At 31.5% G+C, this 15,570-nt stretch overlaps 1 protein-coding gene across 4 annotated transcripts in view; it reads left to right on the plus strand.

Annotated features, from left to right (window-relative positions):
* The window catches only part of Tll1 (tolloid like 1), a 205,719-nt gene that overhangs the window by 166,376 nt on the left and 23,773 nt on the right, over positions 1-15,570 (plus strand). For all 4 annotated transcript variants that reach the window (XM_047551066.1, XM_047551067.1, XM_047551068.1 and 1 more), the window contains 3 exons: positions 1,119-1,244; positions 3,566-3,726; positions 7,079-7,259. In XM_047551066.1, the coding sequence (XP_047407022.1) occupies positions 1,119-1,244; positions 3,566-3,726; positions 7,079-7,259 (468 nt within the window). The remainder of the gene's footprint in view (positions 1-1,118; positions 1,245-3,565; positions 3,727-7,078; positions 7,260-15,570) is intronic.

Here is a 15,570-nt window from a genome sequence, read left to right on the forward strand (position 1 = left end):
TTTATATATATTTTGTTTTCAAAAATGCTTATTATTTTGCTGACACATAATTCCTTCAGAGGATATTTACAATTTGCCTAATTCACATTAGGTTATTTCTGGAAAGTGATATATAGAGTACTCTTTCATATATATTTTTAAAAATAGTAAATATTTTTCAGACATATTTTCATGTACAATTTAAATAGCATATACTTTGCAAAAATATTGGATTATTATGTTCTGCATCAAAAATATCCTTTAAGAAACACTGATTATGTGGTTTTATATTAAACACTTTAAAGAGATTCAAAGTTGAGTTTTTTAAATTTATGAGAATATTATTTGTAATTTGTATTTGTCATATTGTTTTTCTTAATAATAGTATTTCTGTAAAAACTTTTTGATGCCTGTCATCCAGGCATCAAACATGGAAGAATGAGGCAGGAGAATGGCGAGTTTTGAGGCCAGACTCAGCAACTCAGCAAGATCTTAAGCAACTTAGCGAGACCCTGTCTCAAAATAAAAAAATGTAAAGGGCTAGAGTTGTAGCTCAGTGGCAAAGAACCAAACCTCCAGTAGGAAGGAATAATTGTGTGTGTGTGTGTGTGTGTGTGTGTGTGTGTGTGATGCTGAAGATTGATCCCAGACTGGTCTCACACATGCTATGCTTGTACTGTATCACTGAACTATATTTTGTTAACCCCTAGAAGCATTTTTTGAGATATATCTAGCAAATTATACTATGAAATTAACAGGGAAATTGCTTTTTCAGTACATTTTTCTACTTTATTCTGGAAAATCTCTACATTTTAGCAATCTTATCGGACGTCAAATTCGGAAAAAACCACACACTGTGTCTTAGAGAAGGTGCTCTTCCATTGACCCTGCCATAGATTCCTAGTTTTCTCTTGGTTCTTCCACAATTCTTAGGAGGTTACAGCAACGTGAACCTTCTGTGTGATCCAGCAAGTTCTTGTGCATTGTTTCTGCTCCTTTGCTGAAGAAATGAATGGTCTCTGTTTTATTTAGAACCATTAAGCATCATATTTAAAAAAAAAAAAAAAAAAAAAAAATTGCACCCTACCATTTAAAGACAGAACACTCTACTTGTTCACTAACTACGACCATTTTTATAGAGGAGGACGAATGTGCCAAACCTGATAGAGGAGGCTGTGAGCAGCGCTGTCTAAACACGCTGGGTAGCTACCAGTGTGCCTGCGAGCCTGGATATGAGCTGGGGCCTGACCGGAGGAGCTGTGAAGGTAGGGCTGGATTGCTCTGGTGCCTGCTGCCTAGAGACCCCTCCCCATCCCTTTGTTTCATATGTTCTCATTCTTTTCTGTCTCCATTTTTCCTTCATTTTCACTCCACTCAGTCAGGGCTCCTATGAATCTTGCCTGGATTCTTGTCATAGATTAGTCCCTTTCTCCTTTGGTTTCTAGGCCGTATATACATGTATACACATATATACCTGTATACATATACATATACATATACATACATATATATACATATACATACATTTATATTCATATATGTGTATATTATGTACATATTTATGTATATGTATACATATATATACACATATATACATAATATACACATATATGAATATAAATGTATGTATATGTATATATATGTATGTATATGTATATGTATACAGGTATATATGTGTATATGTATATATATGTGTATGTGTATATATGGCCTAGAAACCAAAGGAGGAAGGGCTATATATATGTATATATGGACATACACACACACACACACACACACCCATATACATATACAGACACATATTGATTTCTATCTCTATCTAGATCTAGTTTTGTATCCATCCCTCCATTTCTCTCCATCCATCTTCTATCCTTTCTTCCATGCATCCATTCTTTCCTTTATCCATTTGTCTGTTCATCATTGTTTTAATCCTTTTTTTTAACATAGTCTATGGATATGTCTCCCTTACTAAGATGAATAGCCACGGTCTGAACCATCTTTATATCTTTAACATCTAGCACAGTCAGACATAAAGCATTTAGCATAAAGCTAAACATGCATTTTATGAATATAGGATTTATTGAACAAACACTTGTCATGGTTTTCTGGATTTTCCCTTTACATTCTAACATGAGGGTTACCATACAGTGTTTTGTTCCTGGCCTAAGATCCCTTTCTTAAGAATTTAAAGCTCCCTGTTTTCACCTTCCCTCCTCCATCCTCTTACAGACCTTCATTAACAGAAGAAATCAGCTGTTCCTTCTTCTTACTGTCTATTTCTACTTTCTCACTCCTTAAAAATTCTGCCAAATTTATCTTCCTAGAACTTGTAGCAATTTAATATTATTTCTGTTCATGTATTGATTTGGTTCTGGTTTTGCCCACCAAGAGGCAAGTCTCTGAAAAATGAGTGCCTTGTTTTCCACTGTGTCTGTAACGGGATATAAGTGGCAAAGGCAGAAAAACCGTTTGCTTAAGGAATAAATGTCACAACCTTGCTGGCTTATTTATTAAAAAAAAAAAAAAAGACAAATCACAGTCTCCCTCTTTCTTCTTGAAGTTTGAACTATTGTCTGGCTTCCAAAAATCTCCATCCTACCTGTTAAACTCCTAACCCCCCTCTCCTAGAATGAAAAAGACATAGTTATGAAAAAGATGCAGTATTTTTTAAGAAGAGAACATCGTATGTCAATCACGAAAGAACGTGACTATTATTTATAGTTGCTCCTAGAATTAAACATTTTACTTTATAGTAATTTACCAAAAAGTGATAAAAGTGAATGTACAGGTAGTACTTTTGCATATTTATAAATATAGCAACATATAAGCACATTCATATGTGCACAAAGTCAAAGAAAGAGATGTAATATTATGTAACTCTTGACTCTAGGAGTTAATTAATTATGAGCTGTGTACAATATACATCCTTGTCTCTCAACTTGTTTTTGGAAACCATGATTTTGCTAATTTTGTTATCAATAAGAGAGGAAATATAAATAGATCATCGTAAGAGAAAGAAAACCAGTTGTTAAGTAGATTTTTTTGGAATAAATATGTTCTGTTTACCATCATTTATCTTGCCTGTTAGCTCAGGTAATAACATTACTTGTTTTGGAAAAAATAGTTTGAGAAAATAAGCAATTGATTTTGTTCTTACTGCCATGAAACTGTATTATGATATCTATATATCTATTTATCTTTCCTTAATTCTCACAACAACCTTATCAATTCTTGAAAAAAAAAGGTTTCTTCTCTTAATTCTGTAGTAGCCAAGAGACTATGATAGTCATTATATTCATTTAAAAGATAAGAAACCCATTTTATATTGCTTGCCCAACTTTCAAGTGATTTAAAGCGTGATAGTACAGACATAATTTACTTTGTTCTAAACCTATAAAATAGCAGTTTACAAATGGAATTTGATGATTAAAATTGTTGTATTAAAAGCTAAGGAGCACAGAGGGCAAGTTTCTAGATTTTGAAATCCTGAAGATGGCTAAACTTAAGTGTTGGGATGCTGAGGTACCAGTGGAAAGGGGGCATCCCAAGGGGGATGTTACTAAGCAACCCTTTTTCTTCTCTTTAGCTGCTTGTGGAGGACTTCTCACCAAGCTCAATGGCACTATCACCACCCCCGGCTGGCCTAAAGAGTACCCTCCCAACAAAAACTGTGTGTGGCAAGTGGTGGCACCAACTCAGTACAGAATTTCTATGAAGTTTGAGTTTTTTGAGTTGGAGGGAAATGAAGTAAGTGAACCATACATACCATGCATTTGAATTGTACTTTGGGAATCACTAAGGCAAGCTGGCAAAGTTAAAAAAGAAAGGAAATAAAAATGATCTAGTACCATAATGTAGGTGTTGTAGATTTGTTTTGTTTTGTTTTGTTGCTTTTGCTCATTTCCTCAACTGATTATGATTGTTGTTGATGTTGGATGATATTTTGGACAATTTCTGGGAGATTGGAAATCGGCCAGAGGGAGTTTTTATTTTGCAGATTTAATACACACTATTCTCCTGATTTATTAAAGAACTATAGCATCTTTAGGGTCAGCTTCATGCCACATAGACTTTCTTTAAAAAAAAATAAATAAAACCAGGATCCACACAAAAATATACATATGGGAGAATGTAGAACATTTTGATTGCAGAAATGGATATATTTCCACTAATTAAGCATTAAGAGAATAAAAATTAGAAAGAAGAGAAAGTAGGAGGTTAAACAAAGAAGAGGCAAAGATTGATATACAAAAGCAAAATTATGTATTAAGCCCACAAATAGTCCCAACAATTATTGTCCCCAGGGCAGTGATTCATTACCATTCTGTTCTCTTCTCTGTGTAGCTTTTCATTATGAATTTTGCTCCTGGTTCATCAATAAGGGCATGGCCTGGGGATGTGGCTTCATGGTAGACCACATACCTACTGTACTCACCACCCCAAGTTCAGTTCCAGCACCACAAAAGAAAAGAAAAGGAATACTTGTTTTGAACCTCGGTAACATGTGCTGAGTTGATCCTTTCTTTCCTTTACAAAATATAGTATACTGTAGCAAAGGTACAGTTTTCTGTCAGATGGCCACATTAAAATAAGTGAGACCATATATTTGAAAAATCCTACCTGTGAATACACACTAAATTCAAGTGCAATGTCAAGCTCCGGAATGAGAACCTTTTGAAAAATGCCCTCATCAATGCTGATTTAATTCCAGAAAAAAGGTGATAAACACTTGTTTTGTTTGACCTTTCATACTTTCTTTTCTTACTTTTTTCTGCTTCCTGTCAGCTTATCTTACTCTTCAATGAACATGATTCGACACTTCTAAATATAATCAAATTAATTCATAAAAATATTTAGTCTTTGTTATATTTCTGTCAAAACTTAAAAAAGTATAAGAACAGAAATATATCTGGAATAATAACTGGGAATATTTGTGGACTTCACATATAATTTTGCCTTTGTGTACCTATCTTTACCTCTTCTTTTTTTAACTTCCTACTTTTACTTCTGTTTAATTTTTTTTTTCTGCCTGTAGTAGCCAAGGTACTGCTGCGCATTTTTTAAATCTCTTTCTATGACTATTATAAAATAGGTAGCTTACTTTTGTGTTCCTCTAAAGTAGATTAAAATCTGAAATGTAATGAATTTATATATTTCAGATAATTGTAGAGGCTTAAAACTCAATGAACCTTTTGAGATTATTTTTTAACATTATGTGTGAGTTTTATGATGGGATATACTACAGTTTATCCTTTAAATATATTTTATCCACATGGAACATCATTTTCTTTTCATAATACTTCAAAATTGGAGAAATTTTAAAGAGAAAATGATTTTTTATGATATATTTGGAAAATCTTTTCTTGAGCTACATTTTCTTGAAAATGGGATTTCTGTATCAATTCTGTGATTTGATATGAACTGAGTATTGAATGATTTCTATTGTCCTAGTTTTCCCTAAAGCTATTAGTTGCAGCAAGTGAGATATTTTGATTTATTAATTGGTATGTGTTTCTGAGAAGATTAGAGATTTATGTTCAGGATGAAGGAAAACAGCCATTTCACACAAATGGGGCATTATCTTCTGAAAACATTGTTCTTATAATAGAGGACCCTTATAAAATTTTAAAAATATCCCAGAACTCTTTGTTTATACTTGTGGTAGCATGTGAGAAGCCATCACAGAATTCTGTTTTCATAGTTTGGTATCTATGCTATTATGATCAGAGACCTGAGCAAAAACTTGACTTTCAGAATAATGGGTTAAGTTTAAACCTTCATTATTTTCTTCATTTTGTGGAGATACCAAAGGAAAGTCAATGGCAAAGAACTTAAGCCCTATAAGTATTCTCCTAGAGTGTACTGGAGACCTCTTTAAATAAAAATCTCAGTTGTAACAAAGTAGGTAGAAATATTATCTCATTTTTCCTAGCATCATTTTGCTTATTTATCACCTAATTAATATCACAAGAACCAGTAATTTGAGTTGACGTAGTTCAAAGAACACATCATGCCCCAGGGTTCAATCATGTGCATTGTTAAACCTTGGTAATTACACCTTTATGTAATAAGGTCATTCATGTAAGATGTGTTCTTTAGAATGTACCCTATTGGAATATTGGAAAGTGTATTATAGAATATCTGAGAGTCCATAAATTGCTTAAGAATATCTGGCACTCACTTGCCTTCTTCCATTTGGGTATTGTTAGTGCATTACATATAAATCAGAAAGAGTATACCTCAATTTGATGTATATTCTTGCCTCCATCCACTTAACAGAATTGCTATTGGTTTGTGATCCAGTCACAAACTTACAGAACAACTACTAAGTACCTACCAACTTGAAAAAATTAAGAAATATCAGTCATTTTCATAAGTTTGAAAGGAAACGGATCTTTTTTATTATATACTAAGTAGCATTATAGACAGATGTCTTTCATTTTGAAGGTCAGTAATGATGTTGTTCTGATCAGAATGTCACGTTTCCACAACACAGCGCAAGACTAAGCCAGACTCTGTTCATCCTCATGATGCCAAGTATGATAAGTATATTCTGGACAAGTTATATAAAAAACTCAGAACCCCACATTTCTCATCTCTACAATAGAATGGGTTATTTCTGTTGCTAATGTTTGTTTTTTACAATCTACAAATATCATGTATATTACCTGTCATGTTTGGTAGTAAATAAAATAGTAAATAAGTACTTTCGCAGTTCCTTCTGAAATTTAAAACAATTTAAAAATAAAAAGTAAAAAAGCAACATCTGCTGCTCTTCTGTCCATCAACACCATCATCTCAACAAATATTCATCTCAATTCCCCTTATGATTTTGTCTTTTTTGAAAAGATATATTCAGTTACTACAAAGAAAGAAGCATGTCTGTGTACGTACAAGTCTAGAAATTATTCTCTAATCTATCTTTCATACCTTTGGTCTCAGAGTTGAACCATGTTCTTGATTTTTTTTTTTAACTTGTTATTTCCATTCTGTCTACCATGGGAGTAAACAGGTAAAAACATGATACACTTTTCAAATAAATGTCAATCATCTGGTATTATCTGGACTAGTGACTAGGACCACAATGTTGTTTTTCCAGGTTTGTAAATATGATTATGTGGAGATCTGGAGTGGTCTTTCCTCTGAATCTAAATTGCATGGCAAATTCTGTGGTGCTGAAGTACCAGAAGTGATCACATCCCAGTACAACAACATGAGGATTGAGTTCAAATCTGACAATACCGTATCCAAGAAGGGCTTCAAAGCACACTTTTTCTCAGGTATAAGTATTAACATGTTGTATGTGTATATTACTGATCTTCAACATGGATTGGCTTAAACCATATTATCTTGTATTCATCATTTGCTGTTAATAATCTTGGAAGTACAAAGAGTGCATAATACATAACAGTTTATCCTAGGATTAACAGCTTTTTACTTAAGATATTAATAAAAGGAGTCTTGATGAAAGGTTGCCCCTAAATAATTAAACTTTATATGTACTTCAGTATTATAAAGTCTGGTACAAATAACACAAAAATAATATGATATTTCCATGAAGTGATTATTTGTTACAGGCGTATGGGAATAATGATACCAGACTTCTGTAAAGTGGAATATTTTTCAACATGATTTTTCTTATTTTTGGAAAATGTGGTCTCATTTTAGACTCTTCTATTTTGCAACTTATTTCTTATTATTGTTATATTTTCGTTGTTATTTTTAGGCCAGTACCAACATCTTGCTTTGCTTTGTTGCTTCAAGAATGATTGCAATGAGAAACTAAGAAATATGGATTATAATTTTATTAAAAATAATATAGGATTCAATATACTTAATGCTTTTTACCTCTGTGTTTGGAAATTGACAACCAATTCAAAATAAAAATTTATACTTAAAAAGCTGTAATTTGATAAAAGCTAGCCAAATTTTACAAAAATAGAAATGTGAAATTTCCCTATTTTCTCAATCTCAGAATGATTCTTTATAACAACAACATTTCAAAACTTCAAAAATAGATAAAATTGTAATAAATCTTAGCATAGGGATCTAGTCTGCCTTTGCACAAAGCTAGCAAGCAATTTAAAGCAACTGAATTCCAATTATTCTTTAATATTAGGTAATTTGGATTGAGTTAATTCGGAATCCATTTACTCCAGTCCCCCTGTGTTTAAAATTAATGAGATTTACAATGTCCAGGGTTTGTTTGGGATTTGGGGGGGTAATTGAAGTAAATGGTTCACAAGCTTCATTGAGTTCCAATTCAGACACAGAAGTGCTTTCAAAATACAATGGGTCTCAGCTCTCTTGGTCTTGTTCCCTTGCCTTCTCACAAATTTAATTACCTTTTAAAAATTCTTCTTAGGCATTCATTTAAGATTTATGTTCTTCAAAGTAGAATGTGACTACCTTATTTTAATAAAATGGAGACTTTCTTAGATTTTACTATTATATAAATATCATGGACTTTACAAATGTTAAGTGATCCAAGGGTTAGGTAGAGACAAAGCTACTTACCTTGAACCTTCTAAATAGTTACTTTAAAAAGTGAGATTATAAAGAAATTCAGTTTTATCACAACATTCAAAGTATTCAGGATCCTTTTCACATTACCTTAGTCACATACTTCACTTAAAGGTTCTTTAAAAATACATGCAACACATACTGACTTCAAATTATGATTAAATTTAGCAATACTCCAATAATTAGAATTCACTCTCTGTTATTTTTGGTCAGGCAAAAATTTCCAAATTATAAAGACAAGATTATGAATTTGAATCTTTAGAACACTACTACTGCTATATAAAATGTGCTTCTTTAATTCTTATAATACATATATGAATGCAGATGGTACTTTTATCACTTGAGAATATAATAGGTTTTATTGTTTTCTCTGTGTAGTGCTGCTTTGCAAAATTAGCTGAGTATCTTGGTAATACTCAGCAACTTATTTGCTGTAAGTCATGTTCACTAATGCAATCATGTAGAAAATTATCTGTTTTTAATATTTATATTAGCACTTTAGAAACACACACACACACACACACACACACACTACATGCAGTATTTAATTTGAAAAGAATCTAGCCTATATTGATGGAGTGCAGGTAATTAAATAAAATGAACAATGAAGTTCAGGAGGAATCTAAACCCTGGACATTTGTATTATATTATTATGTTCATTTATATGTTTATTTGAAAGATGAGCTGCTGAGGAGTTACTACATTACTCAGGGTCACAAAGCATTTAAACCTGAGTCTGTCTTGGTTCACAGATCATTCTCTTAACCATGAAAGCAGATTATGACCTTTGCAAGGAACATTAATAATGCATATGTGCCACTCAACACCCTTATGACGTGAAAAACAACAGATACACTTTCCACTTCTTTATCAGATTACTATTTTGTAAAGTGCAAAGTAATCATCAAATATAAATTTTCATTGTTCCTTTCTGATGCATCGAAAAGACCAAGTAATTTGTCAGATTCATATTTAAAATATTGTGGTTCTGGATGATACCTATTGCACAACTTATTTTCTGGAAGTTTCTGTCAGTGGGGAATATGTTTGCTTAAGAAAACAGAAAGTAAAAACATAATATGTGTAGTAAATTACCATTATGGTACTATAAAGAGATGGGTGCAAATAAGGATTTAGATAACTAAATAATCTTAGACTGGTGATCTTACAAAAATATAATCTACAAAAGTTCATCATTTTAAAGATAGGTCTATTCACATTGAAAATATTATTTAACAGTTCTAATAATGCTTTAAATGTCATGATATGTAATCATTTGTTAAAATCAAACATTTTATTGTAACTGAATTTATTAAAAAGTACATAAACTATAGTCATTCTATACTTCACAAAAAAAACTGAAGGATTTTTTTATGTTAAAATTCATTATTGGTTTTATTATCAGATTCTTTAGAAAAAATATCAGGCATAGAGATCAAGAGTAATTAACATGACTATTCTGTTTGTCTCAGAAATCGCATTCTTTTGGGACACTTTCATAAATATCCCCAATCAAGAATTTAAATATAATGGGATAATGATAGAAATTTTTACTAAACAGTGTGACAATAAAAAAATTTTGAGTTACAGCAAATGGACTCTTGTTCCATAAAGATGGTTTAATGATTTCATGGTGCAAAAAGTTACAGATGATAAAATATTAATAGACATCTAGGTATAAAACTATGCACTGTTCATATAGCTTAGCATGTGACTGGATACAAACTTGAAAGTTGTCATTTATAAATATCGAAAATGCTTGCTATAAAGTGGGAATATGGTGACTGATAGTATACTCCAATTTATCTCAGAGGATTTCTCTGATTTAAATATAAAGTAATTTTTGAAGAAAAACCCTTAAAATAATATTTCTACCATCAGTTCCTTAAAATATTTCTAGATTTGCAAAACATTGCCTGATGGACTTTGATTTTTTTTGAGAGAAGAAAATTTTAAATTTATGTATTTAAGTTGTTCAATATTAATACAAGATAGAATCAATAGAAGGGAATCAAATCAAGTTAATTTGTAATTATCTTGTTACAGAAAATAGAATAAGTATCAAAAGATATTTTGTGGGAACTTAGTCTGAAATAAGTAACATTTATAGCCAGTGTTTCAAAATTTCAAGATTAGTTATGGTTTTATGTAATCTTACCAAGGGGTATAACATGTTCAGTTACTTTCCTCTTATTCTTTTCCTCATAACAATTACAAAGGAATTCAATAACAATAAAAAACAGTATTTTATGATAAGTTATCCCATAGTATTTGTAAAGGAAAGTAATTGGAAAATAAATTTAAGCTTCCTTGAAGTCATACATAACAAAAAAGGCAAAGAGCTATATTTAAATTTTAATGTATGCAATGAAATAATGTACTTATATACTGTTTCTAACATAACATTATCTAATAAAATAACCACATAGATTGTAGATTATTTTTGCACATAACCTCAGATTTTTAAATGAGTACCTTTTAGATTTAGGAATAGAATCTAAGGATGTTTCTAAGAACTTATTAGCAGAATAATTAACATCAATGATTCCTGTCACTTCATGTTCATGAAACTAAGAAACCCTCATATATCAATTCTAATTAAGCTTCATAAATTAGTTATGAAAATGTCATAACTTGAAATGTGGGGAGTTAATTGATTTTATAGCAGAAAAGCTTTTAAGCTGCTCCACAAAAATCAAATTGTAATGCACTGTAATGATTCCAGAATATATTTAAAGAACAATAGAAGGAACTAATATTTAAGAAAATAAAGAAGTTAGGACTATCAAAATAAAGCTATTGGGATATTATCTAGAACTATAAGTCTATTCTTTTTTTTAGATAATTCAGAATATAGTAACATGGGCATTTTCTAGAAGATACCTAATTGCTGAAGGAGATTTGTTATTAGATTAATAACAATTATTTATTTTACATGCCAGTAAAACAGAACTCAATTTTACATGATATTGTTTTTGAGCACAGGTACACAAATGTGCACAGGTATACAGGTATACAGGTATATATAGTTTACTTAGTTTAAGTGGTCAGGTAAAGTTAACTGTATATCTCTCAGAACAAATTATTTTTCTTAGGATAGGTTAAATCCAAAGAAGTGTTAGTAGAAATTTATGCATGTGGAACAGCAAAATTTGGACGACTTGACAAGATTTTTAAAAATTCACTGTAACATTCACAATTTGGAAATACAGCCCATGATTTTAGGCAGTGGGCATTGAGCTCAGGGTGCACCTTTGTTAGGCAAACCTGTACAATGAAAAGACTCAGTTTTGACTACTAGGATAATCAGAACACTGAATTTGAAGAAGAAAACTCTTTCAACAGCAATCTCCCTTGGGGATAATTTAATGGGAATGTGATCTAACTATTATTGTTAGACCGAGTGACTTGCTCAATGACAAAAATGGAGTAAAACTGAAGTTTGCCTTCTCCCAGTTCATTTTGGTCTGTGAAAAATATGGAGTATGGTAAAATAATTTTCATTTCAATATTTCTAGTTATAAATTCAAGTGATTTTGACTGACATACTCAACCCCTTTCACAGATATTTCTTTGCAAGTATTTTTTTTAACACTGTTACTCTTCATGGAATGGTTGTTGATATTTGTAGATGACATTCAATCTAATATTACCCTAACAGCAGTGTAAATATTGTTGTGATTCATTACTAGTAGTACCACAACTACAATATTCCTACACAGTTTTGAATCCTGCCTCCAAGTTTTCAATATTAGTAAGACTTAATATCTGCATATTTATGGAAAGAGCAATAAATAGCTCTCAGAGTTTATCACTGTTGTAGCTCTCAGAGTTTATTACTGCTTTCTAAAGGTGTTTATTTAATAGTTTTGTGTTGTATGTGCTGTGCATGTGTGTGTGCAGGAGTACTGTGTGTATCTCTTTATTTCGGGTCCTGAGAATTCTGTTTGAGAATATTTGCTTTCCTATATGTTGTTGTTCTGTTGCATGGAATGTTTACTTCTTTTTCCTACAGATAAGGAAGCTTTCTGCAAAGAGAAAATTTTTATTTTTGAATCTTGCAAGAACTTGTTACAGGTTGCCACTTCAGTTCCATCCAGTATGTATTATTCATAGACTGATGACCTCTGATAGTCTCAGAGGTATGCTGCAGGCTCTGATGGGAAAATACCACCTCCCTTATCCTAATAATAGAACTTTTCTTCATCTAACACAGAGGAATGGAAAGCAGACATGTCCATTCCCAAGAACGGGGCTCATTTCTATCTGCAGAAGAGAAACGTTTTTTTCTCTTCACAAAACTAATAAAAACTATTTTTTCTTTATGGTGTGTCTACTCTATGAAAATGCCAGAAAATTTCAAATGAATAAATGATTTAACTCTCAATTATTTAATTTATTATGCAGACAGTTTAAGAAATGTTTAAAACTCTGCATCCTCCTCCTTTTCTCTTTTCTGGAATTCTTCATTCTGTGAAAAGTCTTTAGAGTTAAGTCCTGAGAAGGGAAGAGGACAATATTAGACATTCATGTTTGTTAACATTTACCCCCATACCCTGAGAATTTGATGGCCTTTTATAAGTAAGAAATAGAGCATATTTGCAAAATTCTTCTTTTATGTTATTGTTCTTTCTCATAAGCATAAAAAAATGCAAAATTGAATTTACTTTAATTAGAATAGTTAATTAACTTTTATTAAAAATAGCTTCAAACACCTCCAACATAGTCACTATTTTCTAGATAATTTAAAATATTAAGTAAAAATATGACCTTTTTTTGTCTGCATGATGTAAAACATCTGGCTCATTTAAAATATTCCAGTGATTTCATGAAATTTTCTCTTTTCATATGACCATTTGACACATGGAGCTCAGTTTTAGATGCTACCTTTCTGGACATGATAACTTCCCTCTGCTGCTTTTAGTTACAATTTTGGTTAATCCAGGTTTGCATCTTAGCTAAAATTCAGATTAACCCACAAATACATTCTAGCAGCCTGATTGATGACTCTTAATTTTCAAGGGACTTTGACTGAAATAGAAAACAACAGATGTGGAAATGGAGGAAGGAAACACAGACAAAAATGGAAATGTAAAACATAACAGATAATGGCTACATAAATAATAATGATAACAATAATAATGCTTCATCTTGTATTTCTATAATTTATCCTATTGTTTTCCTCCTCCTCTTTCTTCCAAATGTTATTTGAAAAGTTATTTTTCAACACAATAGAAATAAGAATAATTGGTTGCCAAAAATTATTAAAATATAATTGGTTTTACTTTCAATTCTTTTTCTCTTTAGTTACCACGACTACAGTCCAGCTATGTCCTCTGAGGTCTTGAAACTAATCAAACTTGGAAAGATAAGCTAGTGAAATGACATTTCTACTAGGATGAAGTTTAGATGTTAGAACTATTTGATGTGTTGGAATTGTTTTGATTATACAATGAGTATGGATTTAAACGCTCTGTAATAATACACCTGTTCTTAATTTTTGTGCCTCGCATGCATGACAATTCAGACAGGTACCAAAGAAAGGAGGAATTAGACAAGTTTGCCTCCACAGGGAGGGTCCTTAAGCACTTCATTTGTTTACCAGTCAATTATAAATGGGAACAAATTTTCTCTAAGCTACTTGCTTACAATTGTTAGATTTCCATACCACTCTCAAAAGTCTGATTGACCATAATATGACTTAAGTTTGTTCTATTGGATCTTATTTTAAATAAAGCAAATCATCATTATATAAACATTTTCATAAGAAGTGTGTTTCTATTTCAGATTAATTGTAGTATCAGAAATTTTTAAGTTGTCCTTTTTCATTTAACAAAGATTTATACTATATTCACTTATGAGGAAGGCCTTTTCTAAGGTTTCTTATGATAAAACAATATATTTTAAAAATTTACTACTGAACTATGTGAATTAAGAAATGCAGGCAAGCAAGAACATAGCCATAGTTAATATGATTCACCATCCATCCATTCTGTTTTTGTCATTCATAATTCATAACCCATAATCCTCACTGTTGATAGAGTTAAGGGAATGGGGTTTAAATTATGATAAATTGCTCCAAAATTAACTTTATGATGCTAATTCTCAACTAATTTCTGCTTTCTTATGCAGTTTGGTGTTTGTTACTCTTTTAGAGGCAAATTATCTTTATTTTTTTGCTTAGTTCCCATAATAAGCATTAAAAGAATCATGGCAGTGTCAAAGATAGGCAGAAAACACACAAATCACAAATATACTGATTCTGATATATTCTTTAAAGATTGGAGAATACCTGTATGTATTTGAAATATTCTGCCAAGGCATGAATATATCCTCTATACTGTGTGTGCTGTCATGCAATCGATCTTTACAAGTGGAAAAAGTAGATGTATATTTAAAATCATTACCAGATTATTTAATAAAAATGAACAAAAAGATAAAAGTCAAAATAGCATATTCTGTGTGTCATGTGAGCTCACTATTTCTCACTAGTAAAATCAGCTGACAGTATAAAATTTGAATTTAGCCTGACCTCTGATATGACTGTACTGTGTCCTTTTTGTTCTCTGTGTGTGGGAGTGATGAACGTCTGAGTGATATGCCACCATATATGTGTGTCAAGAGCAACCTGCCAGTTTGGCTTAAATGGACATGCCAGCCATGGGATGACAACTGAGTAATGTAGTGTGACAGCTGATGCCTGTCACTGGATTGACTGCCTGTTAATCTAGTTTGGCTTTTTCCCTGTAGTGAATATATTGACTATTTCTTAAAACTCATATTTCCTTTTCTAACCTTTACTTCTAGCACACTAAAAGCCTTTTTAGAGGATGACTTATTAATAAACTAGTCTGCCAGAGTAGATTTGTTTAAAATATAAATTAACTTTCATCTTTTGGATGGTCTAACGATGTCTTTCTGTCTTGGAATGTTTTGAAATGTCCAGATTCATTAATGCCAAGCATATCTGCAAAGTTAATGAAAAAAAAAATCAACTGCAGTAGTTATACTGAGTGATTTTTTAAAAACAATTATATATAAATCTTGGAAACTTGTTTAGCCTCTGTC

Source organism: Sciurus carolinensis, chromosome 4, assembly GCF_902686445.1.
Source record: "Sciurus carolinensis chromosome 4, mSciCar1.2, whole genome shotgun sequence".
Taxonomy (NCBI): domain Eukaryota; kingdom Metazoa; phylum Chordata; class Mammalia; order Rodentia; family Sciuridae; genus Sciurus; species Sciurus carolinensis.